Source organism: Oncorhynchus keta, chromosome 19 (genome assembly GCF_023373465.1).
Source record: "Oncorhynchus keta strain PuntledgeMale-10-30-2019 chromosome 19, Oket_V2, whole genome shotgun sequence".
Lineage (NCBI taxonomy): Eukaryota > Metazoa > Chordata > Actinopteri > Salmoniformes > Salmonidae > Oncorhynchus > Oncorhynchus keta.
Window position 1 is genome coordinate 73,456,026 of NC_068439.1, and position 19,034 is coordinate 73,475,059.

The 19,034-nt window shown below is 44.2% G+C and overlaps 1 protein-coding gene across 1 annotated transcript; it reads right to left on the minus strand.

The window, feature by feature from the left end:
- Positions 1 to 342: 342 nt before the first annotated feature.
- On the minus strand, positions 343 to 18,779 carry LOC118397896 (apolipoprotein B-100-like). The gene is made up of 28 exons (XM_052471285.1): positions 18,681 to 18,779; positions 17,194 to 17,235; positions 16,962 to 17,074; positions 16,708 to 16,853; positions 16,412 to 16,559; positions 15,675 to 15,827; positions 15,332 to 15,456; positions 15,148 to 15,233; positions 14,622 to 15,063; positions 14,408 to 14,522; positions 14,167 to 14,313; positions 13,855 to 14,066; positions 13,542 to 13,737; positions 13,246 to 13,425; positions 12,915 to 13,118; positions 12,603 to 12,770; positions 12,274 to 12,479; positions 12,004 to 12,186; positions 11,762 to 11,892; positions 11,443 to 11,650; positions 11,179 to 11,351; positions 10,843 to 11,006; positions 9,276 to 9,385; positions 8,787 to 9,160; positions 2,637 to 8,669; positions 2,442 to 2,553; positions 1,703 to 1,889; positions 343 to 1,579 (listed from the first exon to the last, which is right to left on the minus strand). Exons 1-28 carry the CDS (start codon positions 18,733 to 18,735, stop codon positions 593 to 595), a joined length of 11,400 nt encoding a protein of 3,799 aa, XP_052327245.1. The 5' UTR covers positions 18,736 to 18,779; the 3' UTR covers positions 343 to 592.
- Positions 18,780 to 19,034: the final 255 nt, after the last annotated feature.

Below are 19,034 nucleotides of genomic sequence, written 5' to 3' on the forward strand. Positions count from 1 at the left end.
CAAGTATTTGATAATGCTCAATTATGTGTTTGAGCCAGAGTTTGTGTCCTGTGATTCCATAATATCGGTTGGTTTTAAAGTTCAGCAAGGGATCTTATATTATTCATATAGGCTTTCCACTTTGCTCATTTTGGAAGTTATATGTGGGCTATGTCTAAAGATCTCTCAACACTGAAAGAAAGTCAGTCTTATCAATATTAATACTGTCTATGGTTCGCATCACTCATTTGCATCACTAATGGAATGCTTGTTGTTAAAATACTGAGGATCTCAAAACATACACATAGCAGGTGGAAAAATATAAATCAAACATAATGCTGTATAAATGTTATTTATTTTGTACTCATATTGCATCTTGTATGGTACAGACAGATAGTGAAATAGGACTCAACAGTATTTCATTTTTATGTTGGTAAGTGTACCAATTGTCATTTACACAAAAATGATCAAATAATAGCTGCATGTTTACCTAAAGGCTTTAAAGACGTGCTGAAATACTTGTTTGAGGTACGTTCCCAGCCCTGTGCCTCAGAATAGCATAATGTTAAACACATTGTAGTGTTACACTCAAGGTTCAGTCTGTGAGGTTCTCTCACTGGTGGAAGGGAAAGGGAAGCTCCATCTCAAGCCTTCCACCGCTAACTTTGATGAAAGCCTGGGCCTCCTCAGAAGCCTGCTGCAGAAGACCAGTGATGCCGAGGTTGAGTTGGTTAACCACAGACAGAACCATGTCAGCGATGTGTTCCATTGCTAAGTTCACCTGCTCCATGTTCAACACAGTATTGACTTGGTCCAGGATGGTCTTGATCACGCCGACAAGGTTATTGTACAGAGCGTTGATGTAGATAGCGACGGCATCCAGGTAGTCAGACTTCAGAGTGTCGACAAACTCCTGGGCCTTCTCAACAATGACCTTCAGGGTCTCGCCGAGCTTCTCCAGGACCATGTCAAGGCTCTCCAGATGCTTCACCAGACCCACAAGCTGGGCAAGAGCATGCTTCATGTTATCTACAATCTGGGCTCCAGTCATCACATCACCAATTGGCATAGTGACCTGGATGTCGCTGATCATATCGACCAGAGCATTGAAGGAGGCCTCTGCGCTGTCTATGAGCATCTGGATGGCCTGCTCAACCATAGTGGCAATGCCGGTGGTCAGCTGCTTGAGGACCTCAGGCAGGGTGGTAATTTCCTCAGAGCCAGGGAGCTTGAACTCTGTCTCCCTAAGGAACTTAATGGCAGCATCCAGGAACACCTGGATGGTTTTCTGGAACTGGAAAACAGTGTTCCTGAAGAGGATTGACAGCTGGCTCAGCTCAGCTGCATGGCTGTTGGCAGCAGTGTAGGCTTCCTCAATGAGGTTGATGATTGAGCTTTTCAGCCCCTCCACGTGCCCGAAGATCTCATACTTGTTAGAGAAGCTGTTCAGGGTGGATGTGATGGCAGGGAGTCTCTCCTTCAGACCCAGGAGCATGTCGTGGGGAGCCTTCATGTTGTAGGCAACCTGTAGTTTTATCTTATTGGCATCCTTAGCAGTAGCTCTGAATAGCAAGATGTCAACATCATCCTCAGGGGCAGACTGTTAGATATAGGAGAAACACAACCCATTTCAATTGACCTGTACAATAGGGTGACATTTATTTGACTTGTAGGGACACAAATATGGAGTATTTTAAGATGAATGAAATGAAAAGAAACTCACAGCATAACGGCTGTAGAGTCTAGCGCTCAGCTGAGATGGGATCCTGCCCTGGAGCTGAAGACCCAAGAACCCAGTGGATGGAGTAGAGATGGAAGCACTGACTCCATCTCTGCGGGCAGCATAGCGGAAGTTCACATCAGTGAAGGTTGGGCTGGTGATGTCCACATTCAGGGTGTGACGGGAGACACTAAGAAGTGGAAGAAAAACAGTGTGATCAGTTACTGTCTATTCATTCATAGTTTAATTAAGCAATAAGGCCCGAGGCGGGTGTGGTATATGGCCAATATATCACAAACCCTCAAGGTGCCTTATTGCTATAATAAACTGGTTACCAACGCAATTAGAGTAGTAAAAATAAATGTTTTGTCATACCATGGTATATGGTCTGATATACCACAACTTTCAGCCAATCAGCATTCCGGGCTCGAACCATCCAGTTTATAACTTCATGTAATACATGTGTGTAGTAGAAGGTCAAAAGATGTAGACTTTATTTTCTCATGCAATAGTTCTAGATTGATGTGAATTGAAGGTACATTGAGTGTTTACCTTCCCTCCTCTTGACGCTTCTTCCTGAAATGCACAAATGACAAATCAAACCATACTAATACATATTCAGGTATCTTCAAATTGCTAAATGTTTGTAATGGTTTGATTAACATTGTGCTAACAAGCCTAAATAATTTGTTTCAATATGTATTATGCATTTAAATCAGCCTGTTTAAAAGTATTACTTTACCTCATAGCCTGGGTAATCACATTCTGAATGTCCATGGTCAGATCTGCATGGTTAAGGACAGCCTTGCCATTCACGCTCAGGGCTTCGTTCTCAAAGCTTGCAGTGAAGGAAGCTGTTGAGGCAGTTTCAATTTCCTCAAATACAATTATTTTGCATCAAATAATGACATTATAGAGGACATTTTTATAATTTTACCATCCACGTCGTAATCCAGGAAGTTGATGACAGAGGTAGCAGATGACTTCAGTTCAGCCTTGAAGACAGGGGCATCACCCTTCAACTCAGCTGCCAGATTTGTCGTATACACAGGGGTGGCTATCTTGGCGGTGGTAGAGATCTTCTGCTTGGTACATGTCAGCTCGACAGCAGTCTTCTCAAAGAGGGAAATGTCACCCATGTTGCTTGGCTGAGACATGTCAATCTCAAGATCAGCAGTCAGTGATGTCAATGGTGCAAAGTCAATGGTAGCCTGGGCTACATGCTTTCCCTTGGTGTTGAAGGTAATCACATTGGCTTCGTTGTTGCTGGCGAATTTCAACACTGCATACACACGGATCACGGAGGCTTCAACAGCCAGATTCTCATCCACATCCATTTCCAGGATAGTTGTCTCACGGTTGCTGAGTTTGGCATTGGCAATGATCTTTGAGGTGGAGCGTAGGCCATCAGCATTCAGGTAGATGTTAGCTTCATTGTGCAGAGCTCCCAAAACAGCATTGTATTCCAGGATTGTGCCATCAATGTTGCCCTTGATGGATGACTCCACAGAGATGTACTCAAGAGTTCCCTCTAGCTTCAGGCTGTGGTCAGCCTCTGCCTTGCCAATTGCTTTGATAAGGGGCAGGTTGAAATCACCTTTCAGCTTCAATGTAGAGGCAGCATTTGGCTTGGTTTTGGTGTCTGCAACAAGTTTCTGATTGGCTTCTAGGTTGAAGATGGGCAGGGCAATCTTTGCAATGGTAGCCACAGACACCGCAGCTTCCAGGTTGTCAGTGTTCAGGCTGATTGTGCTGTCATGGTTTCCCTCAATGTGGGCATTCTCCAAGGACAGGGCCGTGGCCAGCTTAAGTCCTCTTTTGATGGTTAAACTGGTGGTGCCATCAAGCTTGGTCTTAAGAGCCTCAAAAATGGAGGCTGTGGTAGCTCTGAGACGGAACACAAGATCGTCTTCAGTGTAAAGTCCAGCATTGGCATTCAGATTGAAGATGGGTGACTTCAGGGAGAGTTCAGTGATCAGGTTGCCCAGAGAGTGAAAATTACTCTTCTGGTACAGGATCTTGGCAGCAACATCAAGAGACTGCTCAGTGGTGGTCAAGATGTTCTTCAAGCCAGTATGCTCATACAGGTTCAGATCGCTGATGGCTGGAATGTGCAAGTTAATGAAGGGAAGATCAATCTCAGGGATGCTGATGGGGTTTGTCAGGAATTCAAGATTAGCCTCACCATTCATGGTAGCAAAGATACCAGCCTCCTTTTTGTTGTTGTCAATAGTGAAGTTGTAGGAGGATTTGTACTGGTTGAAACGGGCAAGAGCCACAGTGTTGATCTGTTGAGCTTCAGGCTTTATTGTGGCAGAGTAGTCATTCTGGAGATCAATCTTGGCCATCAGTGCCTCGTTGAAGCTGAGCTTGGTGTTTCCCTTGTTTTGGAAGTCAAAGACAACTTCAATAGGATGAATCTTAACAGTGAGTGAGTTTGACAGGATTCCACTGAGATCTCCAACAAGCTCTGTGTCATGGTTTGCCTTCAGTTCAACCTTCATATCTCCCAAATTGGCATTTCCAGATGCCACCAGAAGGCTGTTCTTGATGGCTGGGCCTTCTGCCTCAGAGCGGGCCTCAAATGTGATGTGACTGAGAATGACTGCATCAGCGTTCATGGTCTGCTTCATCTTCAGAAGGGCAGTGTCTGTGTCAGCGGAGATTGTCAGCTTAGTAGTGCTGGGACTGATGGTGAAGTGAAGGTCACACTTGTGTGTGCCCTTGTGAGAGTTGGACTTGATAGCACCATCATTTCCAATGGTCAGAGTGATTGTTGTGTCCTCCAGGCGGGCAACAGCCTTTTGGGTCACAGAGGCTCCATTGGTGAAGCCAAGGATTGGGATATTGATCTGGTGGTTGTAGGTAGTGTCCACAGATGCAGACATACCACCCAATGTGGCAAAGAAGGCATTATTGACAATGTCAGCCATGTAGTGTGCAGTGGTTGCCTTGACTGTGGTCTTAGCTGAGGCCTGGGCTGCAAGGCGGTAGAGGGTCACTGATGCCTGGTGTTCGACTGCAAGTGCAGTGTGGGTAAACTTAAGGGTCTCTGCAACTATCACACGGTTAAACTTGGGGATGGCAACGCGAGCAGTGGAGTCCAGGTTGTAGCTGAATATCTCAAAAATGGGAGATATGGCCTGGGAGGTAAGGAAAGCAGTGAGCTGAGGAGTCTCCTCACTGTCAGTAGAGTTCTGGAGCTCAGCAGAGGTCCTAATGCTGTAGATGGGGGTGCTGACTTTGATCTCACCATAGAGCTTGCCAAAGCAAGGGACACTGATCTCACTGGGAATGGCAGGGAGCTTGATCTTAGGGATCTGGAGAGTTGGAATCTCTAGGAGCTTCTCTGCAGCCACCTTAGGTAGGACAGGGAAGGAGAACTCTGGGAATGTAATCTCTGGGAGGGTAATGTCAGGTAGGGTTGGCAGGTAGCTCATGGTCAGGTTTCCGAAGAAAACATCCAAATTAAGATTCTGGATCTCAAAGTTGACAATAAAATCTATGAGCTCTGTTACCTTCTGCTTGATATCGTCAAAGGAAACGGTGGTGGCTGGCACTGTGTGGAAACCCAGGATAGTGAACTCAGGGATATCCAGCTGTGTTGGAATTTCAATCTCCTGAAGCTTCTCCAGGCTGATCTTCATGGAGGGTATGACCAGGTCAGTGAGAGGGATGGTGAATGAAGGGAAGTCCAGCTCAGCTGTCTTCAGTCCAGTAACAACTCCCTCAATTATCAGCTTGACCTCGCTGACAATTTGTTGTTCACCAGCAAACTTCTGGATCACCTCAATCACATTGCCGTACACCTCATTTATGACAGTGATGACCTTGGTGTAGTGTTCGCTCACCTGCTGCAGGTATGAGATGATATAATTTCTAAGGTCCATATCGGTGATTCTCTGCTTTAGCCTCTCAGAAATTGCCTTAAGGTCATTAAGGATGGCATGGTCGACCATGTCCTTCACTGTTTTGATCATGTCTGCAACCTTGATTTTCCTCAGATGTTCAATGTAGTTAAGTGCAGATGACACAAAAAAGTTGACAAACTCTCTTGAAGCCTGAAGTTTCTGTGGGATCTCAAGTGCCTTGATCAGCTCGTTTACATGAGCAGTGTATTCAGAAATCATCTGGTTGACTTCATCCACATAGGCATTGTAATCAAATGACCTCAGCTGCTGGACAACAGAGTCAAGATATTCATTCAGCTGTTCAATCACCTGTTTGATCTCAGTAGCTTTCAAGTAGTTGATGGTTTCTTCCAGCATCTGCATTACCTTCCCTGGGATATCGATGGCCTTCAGGTTGTTAGCAAGGACCTGAATTGTTTCAACAATTTTGAACTGCTTAATTAGACCCGCAACCTTCTCCAGGACTGCTTCAACCTTCTTGTCAACCTCATACTTGACAATCAGACCTCTCAGCTTGGCGTGGAAAACATTCAATTTGCCAATGATGTCCAATTCCTGGATCACTGCCTTGACAGACTCAATTATCTTGCTGATCACTTCAGTGGGAAGGTGTTCCATCAGCTGCTCAACATGAGCTTCCAAGTTGATGGAGGAAATGTAGTTTCTCAGATCCTCAACAGTTTTGGTTCTGTCAAAGGTCTCAATGAACTGCTTTAATTCACTCACTGTGTTTTCAATTTTAGCCTTGATTTCAAACTGGGCATCAATGTCGTAAAGGAGTGAAATGCTGCTGTCCTTCAGTTTCTGCATGTCAATCTGCTTGATCAGCTCTTCGATAGCATCAATGACAGCTACGATCATAGTAGTGATTTTATACTCCTCATTGATGGCATTCAGCTCCTGGCTGAGCCTCTCAATTACAGTTTCAGACAGGGTACCACTCGCAATCATCTCCTTGGTGGCAGCAACAATGCCCTGGATACTGGATGCCAGGCCCATCAGCAGTTTTTCAACTGCAGTCTTGAGGTTCAGAAGGGAGACCTCTAGGTATTCCAGAGTGATGGGGTACTCCTCGGTGAGGGCAATCAGGTTCTGTTTGAGCTGGACAGCCTTGCCTTCCAGATTCAGTTTGGCAACAAAGTCACTGACATGATGGGGCAGAGCCTCAAGCTTAGCCTTGACCTCATCACTATTGATGTAATTCTGAATAGCCTCTGCCATGTCAACAATAGTGATCTTGATTTTTTCCAGGATTGCAGGCAAACTTTTAAGGAAGGGAAGGTTAATCAAGTGACTGTCAGTGTTCTTATCATACTTCAGGAACCCAGAGATGGTGAATTCCTGGTCTTCACTGGCAGCTGTGTTCAGGAGGCCGGTGAGGAGGGTTGCAGACAGCTCCAGTCCAAGCCTTTCAGCATTGTTGTAGGCACTCACTTCATGATTGAGGGCATGGCTGTTCAACTTTGACTTCATCCTAAGTATGGCCCTTTGCTCCTGGGGAGTCAGAAGTGTGTCTATCTTGTTGTCAATTGTCGTTTCCAGGGGGAAGCCATTGTCCAGCTGATGGGTGACAGAAGCTCTGCATTCATGAGAGCTGGCAAAAGCCAGGGGCTGTGCTTTAAGAAGGAATTTTCCATAGAGCTGAGCGCTCTGCTTGCCATATAGGGTCAGGTCACCATCAGCATTAAAGATGGCGTCAAGATTGAAGTCGAAGGGAATAATGCTGGCACGGATGGTGTTGTCGAAGCGGAAAGGCTGGGAGTTGAAGCGGGCATGATTTTGGATCCTTGCAGCAAGGCCAACAATTTCAAGCTCAGTGTTGTGGCTCATGTGAGCACCGAGGAGCTTTCCAGTAGTGCTGCACTTAGCATTAGTGGTCAAGTCTGCATAGTTGATCTCATAGGTGTGTTTGAGCTCTTCCTCACCATAGGCCCCCTTCAGGCTTCCAGTAAAGTAAATTTTGTAGACCACTGCCTTTAGCTGAGCCTCGTTGACGAGGTTGGCTCCCAGCAGTTTCAGGTCATTGTTCACATTTACAGAGGCAGTGTAGTCCTGCAGGTCAATGGTGATGTCATGTGCATAGGAAGTGCTCTCGCTGACAATGGCCTCAGCCTTTGAGTTGAAGGCAAGGCTGGAGAGAGTGATGGTCAATGAGTTGGCATTCTCAAGCTTCATGTCATTCAATGCACTCTTGGTCTCAATGGACAGAGTTGCCTTGGAGGCATCAATTCCACCGTTGAAGGTGTTCTCCATGGCGAACGGGCCCTGCAGGGTGGTTGTTCCGCTTGTGGCCAGGCCATCCTTGTTCATTGTCAGGGTAGCTTTGTGTGCAGCTTTGTTCTCAAGCAGCTTTACAGTGGCATCACTGTTCACAGCCAGGCCATTGACATCCAGGGAGGCAGTGACAAGAGAGTATATGCGATTCTCAGAGTGGTCAGCGTTGGTCTCCATCTTGATTGTGACTGCTCCAGAGCCAACAGAACCCTCAGCCTGGTTGTGGATCTTCATGCCAAGGGCAAGGGCATTGGTGTCACATTTCAGGGACAGCTGGTTATCCTTGAAGGCAAGTTCAGCAGCATGGGTCAGGATGTCTTCAAATGCATTCGTGTTAGACACAACAGACAGCTCGCCATTGGCAAACGATGCAGCAATGGTGTTCTGGGCCATAAGAATGGTTGAATCGATTTTCAGGGAAGAATCAATCTTTGCCTCTGGTCTGAATGGGAAGATGGTAAAAGACTGGGTGGTGATTGTGGTGCCATAGACAGGTCCTGCTTTGACTGTTCCCTCCAAGTTGCTATCACCAGAGATCTTCAGTGTTGGAGCCAGTATTAGCGCTTCAGTATTGAAGCCAACTTGGCCGGTGTGCTCTAGGTTTACACTCAGACCCATGGGGCTTGTTGCTTCGATTTTGCTGCTGGATTTCACATTGATCTTGTTGTCTGTAACAGTGCCAACTTCCTTTATGCTAATGCTGGCATCAATGAGCTTGTGGCTCACGGAGGTCTTCACATGGGCCTTGATGGAATCAGCAGGAGTGGTGGCAAGCAATCCAGATCCTATTTACAACACAGAAGGAACAATGATTGATTATTACACAACTAAACATGTTCCAGATGGTGTAATTCTCTATTATTTACAAAGGCATTAGAACATGTCTGGAGGTGGAGCACTACCTTCAATCTTGATGCACAGGAGTTCCATTGAGCAGCTGCCTGTCACATCAAACTTGGCAGAATAGCTTGGTGTCTCAGCGGCATCTTTGCCAGCAGACACTGAGCCCTCCAAGTTGTAGAAGTTGCTCTTCACTTTTGTGGACAGCTGAGCTTTTCCAAAGAGGGGCACAAACACATCAAGGGTCTCTGGGATGAAAAGCTCAGGGATCGGGATCTCCAAGGATGCAATGTCCAGGCCAAGCAGGGGCAGAGCCAGGTGTGGTGTGGTCAGTGCAGCTGGGAAGTTCAGCTCCACAGATGATTTTCCACCAAGAGGCAGGGGAATGGCGATGAAGATACGCTCATTGTTGAAGTGGTAAGCAGCTGTGGCCTCACTGTTTAAGAAAATTATATTTAATCATGAATTAATCATGGAACCCCCCCCCCTCAAAAAATCAGTTAATGTATTGACTGAAATTATTCTCATGCTAGTTGATTGATGTAACTTACGCATTCAGGAAAAGTTTCTCAGGCAGAGTAATCTCTGGCATCCCAGGGACTCTCAGGTTCTGCATGTATGGGATATCAGCAGCATATTTCTCCAGGTAGTTGTTGGTTGCCTGTAATAGAATACAGTACCAGTCAAAGGTTTGGACACACCTACTCATTCCAGGGTTTTTCTTTATCTTTACTATTTTCTACATTGCAGAATAGAGGTGAAGACATCAACACTATGAAATAACACATATGGAATCATGTAGGTACTAAAAAAGTGTTAAACAAATCACAATGTATTTTACATTTGAGATTATTCAAAGTAGCAACCCTTTGCCTTGACAGCTTGGCATTCTCTCAACCAGCTTCATGAGGTTGTCACCTGGAATGCATTTCAATTGACATGTGTGCCTTAAAAGTTCATTTGTGGAATTTTGTTCCTTAATGAGTTTAAGCCAATCAGTTGTGTTGTGACAAGGTAGGGGTGGTATACAGAAGATAGCCCTATTTGGTAAAAGACCATGTCCATATTATGGCAAGAACAGCTCAAATAAGCAAAGAGAAACGGCAGTCCATCATTACTTTAGGACATGAAGGTCAGTCAATCCGTAACATTTCAAGAACTTTTTAAATTTCTTCAAGAGCAGTCGCAAAAACCATCAAGTACTATGAGGAAACTGGGCCTCATGAGGACCACCACAGGAAAGGAAGACCCAGAGTTACCTCTGCTGCAGAGGATAAGTTCATTAGAGTTACCAGCCTCAGAAATTGCAACCCAAATAAATGCTTCACAGAGTTCAAGTAACAGACACATCTCAACATCAACTGTTCAGAGGCAACTAAGTGAATCAGGCCTTCATGGTCGAATTGCTGCAAAGAAACCACCACTAAAGGACACCAATAAGAAGAGACTTGCTTGGGCCAAGAAACATGAGAAATGGATTTTAGACCGGTGGAAATCTGTCATTTGGTCTGATGAGTCGCAGAGTATGTGAACGCATGTGTGGTTCCCATCGTGAAGCATGGAGGAGGAGGTGTGCGGGTGCTTTGCTGGTGACACTGTCAGTGATTTATTTACAATTCAAGGCACACAACCAACATGGCCACCACAGCATTCTGCAGCTATTTGACAAAGAAGGAGAGTAATGGAGTGCTGCATCAGATGACCTGGCCTCCACAATCACAGGGCATAAACCCTATTGAGATGGTTTGGGATGAGTTGGACCGCAGAGTGAAGGAAAAGCATCCAACAAGTGCTCAGCATTTGTGGGAACTGCTGGTTGAGAGAATGCCATGAGTGTGCAAAGCTGTCATCAAGGCTAAGGGTGGCTACTTTGAAGAATCTGAAATGTAAAATAGATTTGGATTTGTTTAACACTTTTTTGGTGTTAAACAAACTATTTCATAGTTTTGATGTCTTCATTATTATTCTACAATGTAGAAAATTGTAAAAATATATAGAAAAACCCTTAAATGAGTAGGTGTGTCAACTTTTGACTGGTACTATACATATTGTAATATATTAAGTTCAGAAAGGACATAATAGTGATCATAAGATGAAAGTGTTTTTTTGTTGTTTTACCTCTACAGACTTGGTGAGGATGTGACGGACCTTCATGTCAGTCTGGCCCACCTGCTGATCAAGAACATCACTGACCATCTTCTGGAATGCCTCAGCATGAGGGAGGATGTTCTGGATCTCAGAGTTCATGTCAGACTTGACCTCAGCCACAATCTTCTCATCATCTACAAAGTAAGATACATTCATTGTAAATTAAATTGAATGTTAATGACTTTCCAATGGATATTTGACATTTAAAGCCTGGCAAAGCTCTCAGGAACATACAGTTAAAGTTGATCATGAAGCAAAACAATTTATCATTGTACAAATGCTGGGCGATATTGAATGCCTGCATACCATATTTTAGGGTGATCTTTTGCACTGAGGTGGTCTCTGGGAGCTTGATGTCACACTCAAGCTCAAGTTCCAGTTCCTCACCACGCTTCACGTTGGCTGTAACTGTGGCGTCAGCCTTGATTGAAGGGACAAGCAGCTGCACCTGAAGCATAGCATCCTTCATGGCCTCAATTCTGCAAAGAAAAGCATTAGTCAGTTGGAATTTGGAAAAACAGAAGAAACCAAAACAGGGACGTACTTTGTGGGGTAGCATTGTCAGCTTACTTAGCGCGGCCAACCAGCGACAGCTGAGGGATGTTCTTGTTGATGAAGTCAATGGAGATGGAGTGTATTTCGTTGCCCTTGGTGTTGCCATCAACAACGCCCAGTCTGATTCCGGCCTCCAAGTCAAAGTCAGGGATCTGGATGTCGGTGGTGAGGACATTCTTCCTCCTGTTGTACTTCACAGTGGCTGTGGCTGTGGGGTCAGCACCTGTGTCCAGGATAAACTGAATTAGTTAGTCACCAAGGAAAAGGTTGTACGTTAGAAATGGAAGGACTGTGTTACTCTAAAAGAGGGATTTTGTAACTTAGCTATCTATACCTTCTGCCTTCAGGACCACCTTTACAGTGTCAACTTTCTGACGACCTTCTTCTCCCTCCCTGAGGAGTTCATAGCCGATGGTGGCCGTGTATTCAGTGACATCCCCAGTGGGGTGGAGCTCCACAGCAAGCCTAAATAATTGTTTCATTTCCAAAAGTTATGGCTAAGATCAATTTCTACCTGAAAATAGGAAAACATAAATGGAGCATGTTAAAATGTATTTGCATAGAACTAGTACTTACTTGCTATCTCCGGTATATGGGAAGTAGGGTGCAGTGTCATGGGAGCTAGCATCAGAGTACTGAAGGGTGGTGCAGTACTTCATACCAGCTAAGAATGGAGTGCACTCAGACACATCAATTCTGTCCTCTACCAGAGACGGGATGGGTTTCACTCCAGCAGAGGTCACTTCGAACAGCTTGTTGCTATAATAGGGGTCGTGGAAAGGAAATGTTTAGGCTCTGATAGATATTGGTCATCAGGTATTATCTGAATGATACTCTGACACTTACGTGATGCTGATGAGCTTGGCAGGACCCTGAGGAGCAGGGATGGTCAGCTTGACCTGTTTGTCAGCCATGACGAGCTTAGCGCTGAGCCCACTCTCATGGTATAGGCTGGTGTGCATCTCCAGGCCAGAGAGAAGGTACTCAGGAATGTGGGAACCAACCCGGGCCACAAACTCAATTCCAGCGGAGGGCATGAATGAGACCTCGCTCTGTGGGAAAGGGATCCGTCCAAGGATATTATACAGATATGCAAAAATGACTGACCGACGTCACATGTATTAGGGTTACTACAAATAGAAAACAGATCAGTGAAAATAAATATAAAAGTTTACCATGTCGGGTGTAATGTGCAGTCCTCCCTTGATGCCAGGGGTGAAGGTACCAGACAGGGCAATCTTCAGTGGCACACCAGTGGCAGTTGGCAGGAAGAATTCGTTATCCATGAAGATGTAATGGGCGAAGACTTCATTGTCAGCGTTGGTCATCAGTCCCTTCATAAGCTGTGGAACATGTAGATTTCAGATTTTGGATAGTAAATTGAGTTGACATTTTTTTATCATTGATATGTCATTCTTGCCAGATGAGTTAACATGAATGTATATCTGATGTGATAGTGTTTTTTTCTCTCCATATTTTCTACATACATCAGTGGGAAACATCTTGAGTACGTTGTCAATCATCAGACCAGCAGAGTAGGCCATCTTCTCTATCTCATTGGTCTTCAGGTATCCAAGTTCATTTCCCAGCAGTCTCAGGTAAATCATAGCCTCAGGGGACTCCTGAGCCTTCAGATCCCTGACCAGTCTGTTGAGGTTGCGGCTGATTTCTCTCACGATGTTCTGGGAAGCCTACAGAATATTTTTTTCAAGGAAAGAGACAGTTAGCTATTGCTACAATTAAATACCTAGGATTAAAATCACACTAATTAAAATGTTTTGTAAGGAAAGAGGAAGAACATAGTATGGTTTTAAATACCTGTCTCTTCATTCTGTCTTTCTTCAGAGCGGGCATCATCCTCTTCATGACCTCATTGACCTGCAGGGGCATCTTGTCAGAAACGAAGTAGACGATCTTTAGAACCGTGTCAGGGAAGAATCCGTTCTCTCCGAACAAAGCCTCAACAGTTGGCTCAAGTCCTTTGCCTTCCATGCCAACCTTTCAAGTGAAGAGAATGTTCACCATGAGACCGATAGAAAAATAATTGCATATTCTACAAAAAAACATAATCTCTATAAAAGGCTTAGGGAAACAAATTCAATAGTATTTTTTACCTCCATCATGTCCACATTGTAGCCGAAGGCCTTCAGGGTCATCTCCAGCATGACTTCCTTGGGCAGATAGCTGGTGCCCTCAAAGAGCATATTTCCTTGCACAGATCCAATCATGTAGTTGCGGGAGAACTTGGTGGGATCCATGACAATTCCAACCTCATTGCCCTGCAGGGCATCAAGAATCTTCTGTCTCAGCCTGTAATGGATGGAATAATTTATTACATAGTCAGACCTATGATGAGAAGGGAACAACCGAACAGAATATTTCTGTTAGCTGAGGCAGTAAATACTGCAGATGATATCTCTCACATACTCCTGGGTCTCCGCTGCTGTGGATGCCAGTATGTTAGTCAGGTGGGAGATGACAAAGCTCTTGGCCTGCTGGTCTTCTTCGATGGGCAGAGCGGCGGCCAGCTGAGCTAGTTCAGCAGGCTGGGGGTCCTTCATCAGCACCAGGTAGGCAGCAACGCGCTTCTGCAGGGGGCTAGCACCATTCAAAAGAACCTGCATGAGCACCTCTCTGCCCTGTAAACAGTAGAATGTGTATAACAGTTCTGCAGTGAACGAAGAGTTGAAGGTTTCCATATATATATTTTTTAAAGCTAATAGGATAAGAGTGAGTTACCTCCTCAGGGACAGGGGTCTGTCTGAATGCCTGAATGGCAGCCTGTTGGACTTCCAGGGAAGCGGCGGGCTCGTTTACACACTGGATCACAGCAGACTTCAGGGCAGGACTGGCGGCTCCCATGGCTGCAGCCATGTTACCAATAACCTGGGGAGCAGAAAGAAGCAAACATTAAGTATTCTGATTCAAATTGTTGATTGAGTAAATCTGAAAAAACTAAGGGGAGCGATGGAACATTCACTCTCAGGGCCAGGAAGTTCTGCTCCTTGTCCCCAGTGCAGTCACCCAGCTGGGCAACAGCAAACTCAGCAACAGCCTCGATCTCAGGGGTCACTTTGCCCTCGGCCTTGTAGAACCTGATGAAGAAGACAATGTGAAATTCAACATAAGAATTTCATTGTCTGCACCTGCTCAGTTCCATTTAGAAAATATGTTGCTTTAAAATGTCTGTTTACCTCTTGACAACATTGCTCAGGGCATACAGGATAGGCTTGCTCTGCTTGTACCGTGCCATAGCCAGCATGTCGTTGACCAGGAGGGCAGAGGGGTTGGGGACCAGTCCCATAGCGAACACGATGGCGTCAACCTCAAAGGCAGAGTTGTCAAAGGTCCTGAGGATCTGCATGATGGCACTGCTGCACTCTGGGGTACCGCACTGGGCCAGAACCTGGTAGGTCAGGGGTCTGGATACCTTCAGTGCCTCGGGGATAGCAGGGCTCAGGGTCTCAGTCTTCATTCCACGGACCATGCTCACAAGCTGCTGGAAGAGGTGGGCTCTCTTCTCACCGTTGGACAGAGTGGCCAGTTCCCTCAGGACAGCCAGAGGAGCATCTTTGTCCTGAACAACGCTCTTGTCCTCAGCAGCCTCCATTGGCAGACCCTTAAGGTTGGCCACATCTGCAGGAAGATAAAGTCAGTTTTGACAATGAAATCATTTTTCAATCATCTCCATAATTAGAATGCAATGTAAGGGATACTTACTGTGGTCAAAAACTCTCTCATTGTATGTGGAAACCTCCAGCAGAGTCAGGAACTGCTTGCCAACGTTGGTAACTCCATACTCTCCCCTGTGGAAAGCCAAAGAGGTGATAAAGACTTATGCAACATCTCTTAACATTGCAGGTGCGTATTTCATAAAACATTATAGGCATAATGTTTTACACACTTGTGAGAGAAAGGCACCAGGATGTGGTTCTCAGTGCAGGCACCAGAGGTCATGTGCTTCTTGTCATTGTCAAACTTGTAGTGGCAGGTCTGGGAGCTTCTGATCAGCTGAGCAAGAGGATAGTGCTGTAGGAGGAGACATTATTATTGTTTAGGTTTTCTTGGAAAGGAGTTAAAAAGTGAATTAGGAGTAATATTAGTTGTCATTTCAGCTACTGGAGCAGAGGAAGATAAGTACTTTGAAGGGTTTTTGGGAAGGAGTTAAAAAGTGAATTAGGATTAATAAATGATTTAGGGTGTATTTCAGAATCTAACCAGCAACTTTTACTGCCTTGCAGTCTTACCATGCCAGAGATGAGGGCCAGGGGGCTGGTGTGGTCCCTCTGGGGGATGAAGTGGTCACATTTGGACAAGTCCCTGTTGAGAGTGATGTCAGTAGCGATGTCCTCCATGGCATTGACTATGTAGTTGGTCTTGCACATGCCGTGGATGGTGGGCTGAGGGGAAAGTCAATGATCCTTGACATATTTGAATAAATATAAATACTGATTCATGTTTTCTGAAAAACTGAATGTGAGAAATTGCTCTCTGCAGAGCCATGAATATAATTTTCTTTGCTAGTCTTATACCTTGTAGTGCATCACGTCGGCGTGCCAACAGTACTGCACACCCTTTCATTTATTATTGCTTTATTACACAATAATTACATTTTTCTTTCTTGGATTCACTAAAACAAGCACCAATATGTACCATTGTTTACCAGGTAGTTTGTTTATTTTTCCTTTATTTAACTAGGCAAGTCAGTTAAGAACAAATTCTTATTTTCAATGACGTCCTAGGAACAGTGGGTTAACCGCCTTGTTCAGGGGCAGAATGGTAGATTTTTACCTTGTCAGCTCGGGGATTTGATCTTGCAACCTTTTGGTTACTAGTCCAATGCTCTAACGACTAGGCTACTCTAAAGTACCCATTAGAGTAATAAAGTACTCAATATGAAATTACTTGCTCATATCACTGAAACTACACTGTAATACAAAGTGTATAGTCATGATTAGGGTGTTTTCTGAGACGATCAACAGACCATTTTCTTGTTGTTCTCCTCTTCCAGCAGGGGCACGGCAAGAGCAGAGATGATACCTCTCTTAATGTTCAAGATGGTCACGGACTCGTCCTCCTCAGGGTACAGTTTCACATCATACACTCCCTCAACCACAACCTTCAGAGGATGTCTGAGTAGGGAGAGAGAAGTGAAAGGTTGGTTACCAGTTGTTAACTCCAAATTACAATGTGCTTAATAGAAGAGAGGACAAGGAATTTTTAACAAATATTGGGGACAAGGGTTGGGTTAGGGCATTTGTGACAGCCTTGGGGTCTTACTTCTCCATGGCAGCAGTAAAGGCATCAGATCCCGGGGCAGGTCCGAACACAGGTTTGCCCTCTGCGTCCATATCAACAACCTCACTCAAGCTACAGCCTGTAGTGCGCAGGATGTAGCTGCAAGACTGAGGAACTTCAATCTCGACCTGTAGGGGGAGACAAAGAGGTTAGACGGCTTGCTTACTGGGATGTTGCGTGAGGACAATATTAATGGACTGAAGTGAAGGCTTAATGCTCTGAGGTATGATGTCTACCTTGCAAGTGCACTTGGGTCCATTCATGAGATTGGAAGCTCCTTTAATTGCATTCAGGGACTCTGCTTCGTACTGGTATTCATATTTGTGAAGGCTCTTGTATCTTCTTGCCACTAGGGAGAGATTAGAAATTGTATTTTGAATGTGTTTGAGTAAAGACCCGTCATGTTGCCATAACAGTGAGCAAACTGCAGCACATTGGTAGGATAAGCAAGGATTTGTTGGTACGTACACAAGCATGTTGGATGTTCTTCGGCACCATCGTCTTGGGAGTCTGTGAGTGGATAACGCAATTTTGGTCAAAGCAGGATTATACAGAAGTTTTATAATGAATTATAACATGACTGAAATCGTTTAAGTGTGTAAAAAGCAGCTTTAATTTCTTTGAATGGTGTGGGCGCAGTTATGTATCTGTTCAACTGCCTGTCCCGTCTTCTCACTGCACTATCAAATCATGTGGGTGTGAGGGGGAACTGCCCCCACTCGTATAAAAACGGATATAGTTTACATCACAGAAAGTGATATTTGCACGTCTGCACTGTCAGAATTAAGATATTTGTAAAATTGCTTGCACAGTATCACTTATTAAATCATACATTTTGTTAGAAAACACTGTTTTACCAGACTACAAATAGAGGACAAAAAGCTCAAAGACAGATCTCGATTTGCATCTACCAGTTTAACAGGACTTTCATCATTTACATTTTATTTTGATGGTTCAGGTTCACCATCATAAATAGTTTTGCTGATATACAGTCAATGTATTTTGTGGTTTTGAAGAAAGTTGAAACTTGTAATTTCGCAAAACAGGGACAGTGCTTATTTTAGGAGATTAACTGTGCAGTGTCGAGAGGAAATGCTTCAGTTCACTCTGTAATGTTCCAAGTGTTATTTTACAACAAAAAACTATTTTGCAACAAAATGATATAATAGATATTGCACATGCAAAGCAAAATGAACATAGATAAAAACACCCACTTTTATAAACAAATTCTAGTTGTTCAAGTCAACAGCTACCGATAATTTGGTTTAGCATTAGAATATTTAAAATGGAACATTTCCGAATGGAACACTTCTAAAGAAAATACCTAAAATCTGAAAATTACAAACATGAAAACTTAAGAAACAAACTACTGTTACACTCGTCGTTAAATGAAGACCAAGGTGTAGTGTGGTAGGCGTACATTTTCTTTCATTTTAAATGTTCCACCAAAAACAATAAACAACTCAACGAACGTAAAGCTAGGCGTGCAAACACATGCAACAACCAAAGACAAGATCCCACAACAGAAGGTGGGAAAAAGGGCTGCCTAAGTATGATCCCCAATAAGAGAATATGAATGACAGCTGCCTCTGATTGGTAACCACACATGGCAAAAAAATAAATCAATTGAAAACATAGAAACAAAAACCTAGAATGCCCACCCTAATCACACCCTGAACTAACCAAAAACAGAGAAATAAAAGGCTCTCTAAGGTCAGAGTGTGACAACTACTGCTGGGTAAAAGTTCATTTTAAATCTTTTAAAAAGTTAACAGCTGCATACATGTCTCTTTGGTATTTTAATATGTAAAACTAAAAATGTCCCAAATGAAAACTTTTAAAGCATATACTTCAAATCTGAAAATAACAAACATGTAAACTCAAGAAACAAACTACTACCTGGTAAAAAAAAAAGATTTTTATTCACAGCAGGGACCAGTCAGAGAGGTACTTACGGGCTAAGGCAAGGGTGCTCAGAAGAAGCAAAAGAGAGAGCTTTGTGTCCCCCATGATGGGTTCGTTGAAGCTCTTTCCTTTGCGTTGGCGAGTCCTCGTTGAGACTGATTTCTCCACTCCAGCACTAGTCTATTATACCCTAGGGATTCTATAGGAAGGGGAAGTGGGAGCTACAGACAGTGCTGCCCCTACTCCAAAGTCCATCCCATACGTATGTGTGGAGGGACAAAGGCAACTAGTTTCATAAATCTGTCCATGGATATGATAACAAACTTGCAGAATCAGTCATTTTTGTGCAGTAGTAACACGTATTTTCCAAGATTAGGAAGACCACTGAAGAAAACAGCAAAAAC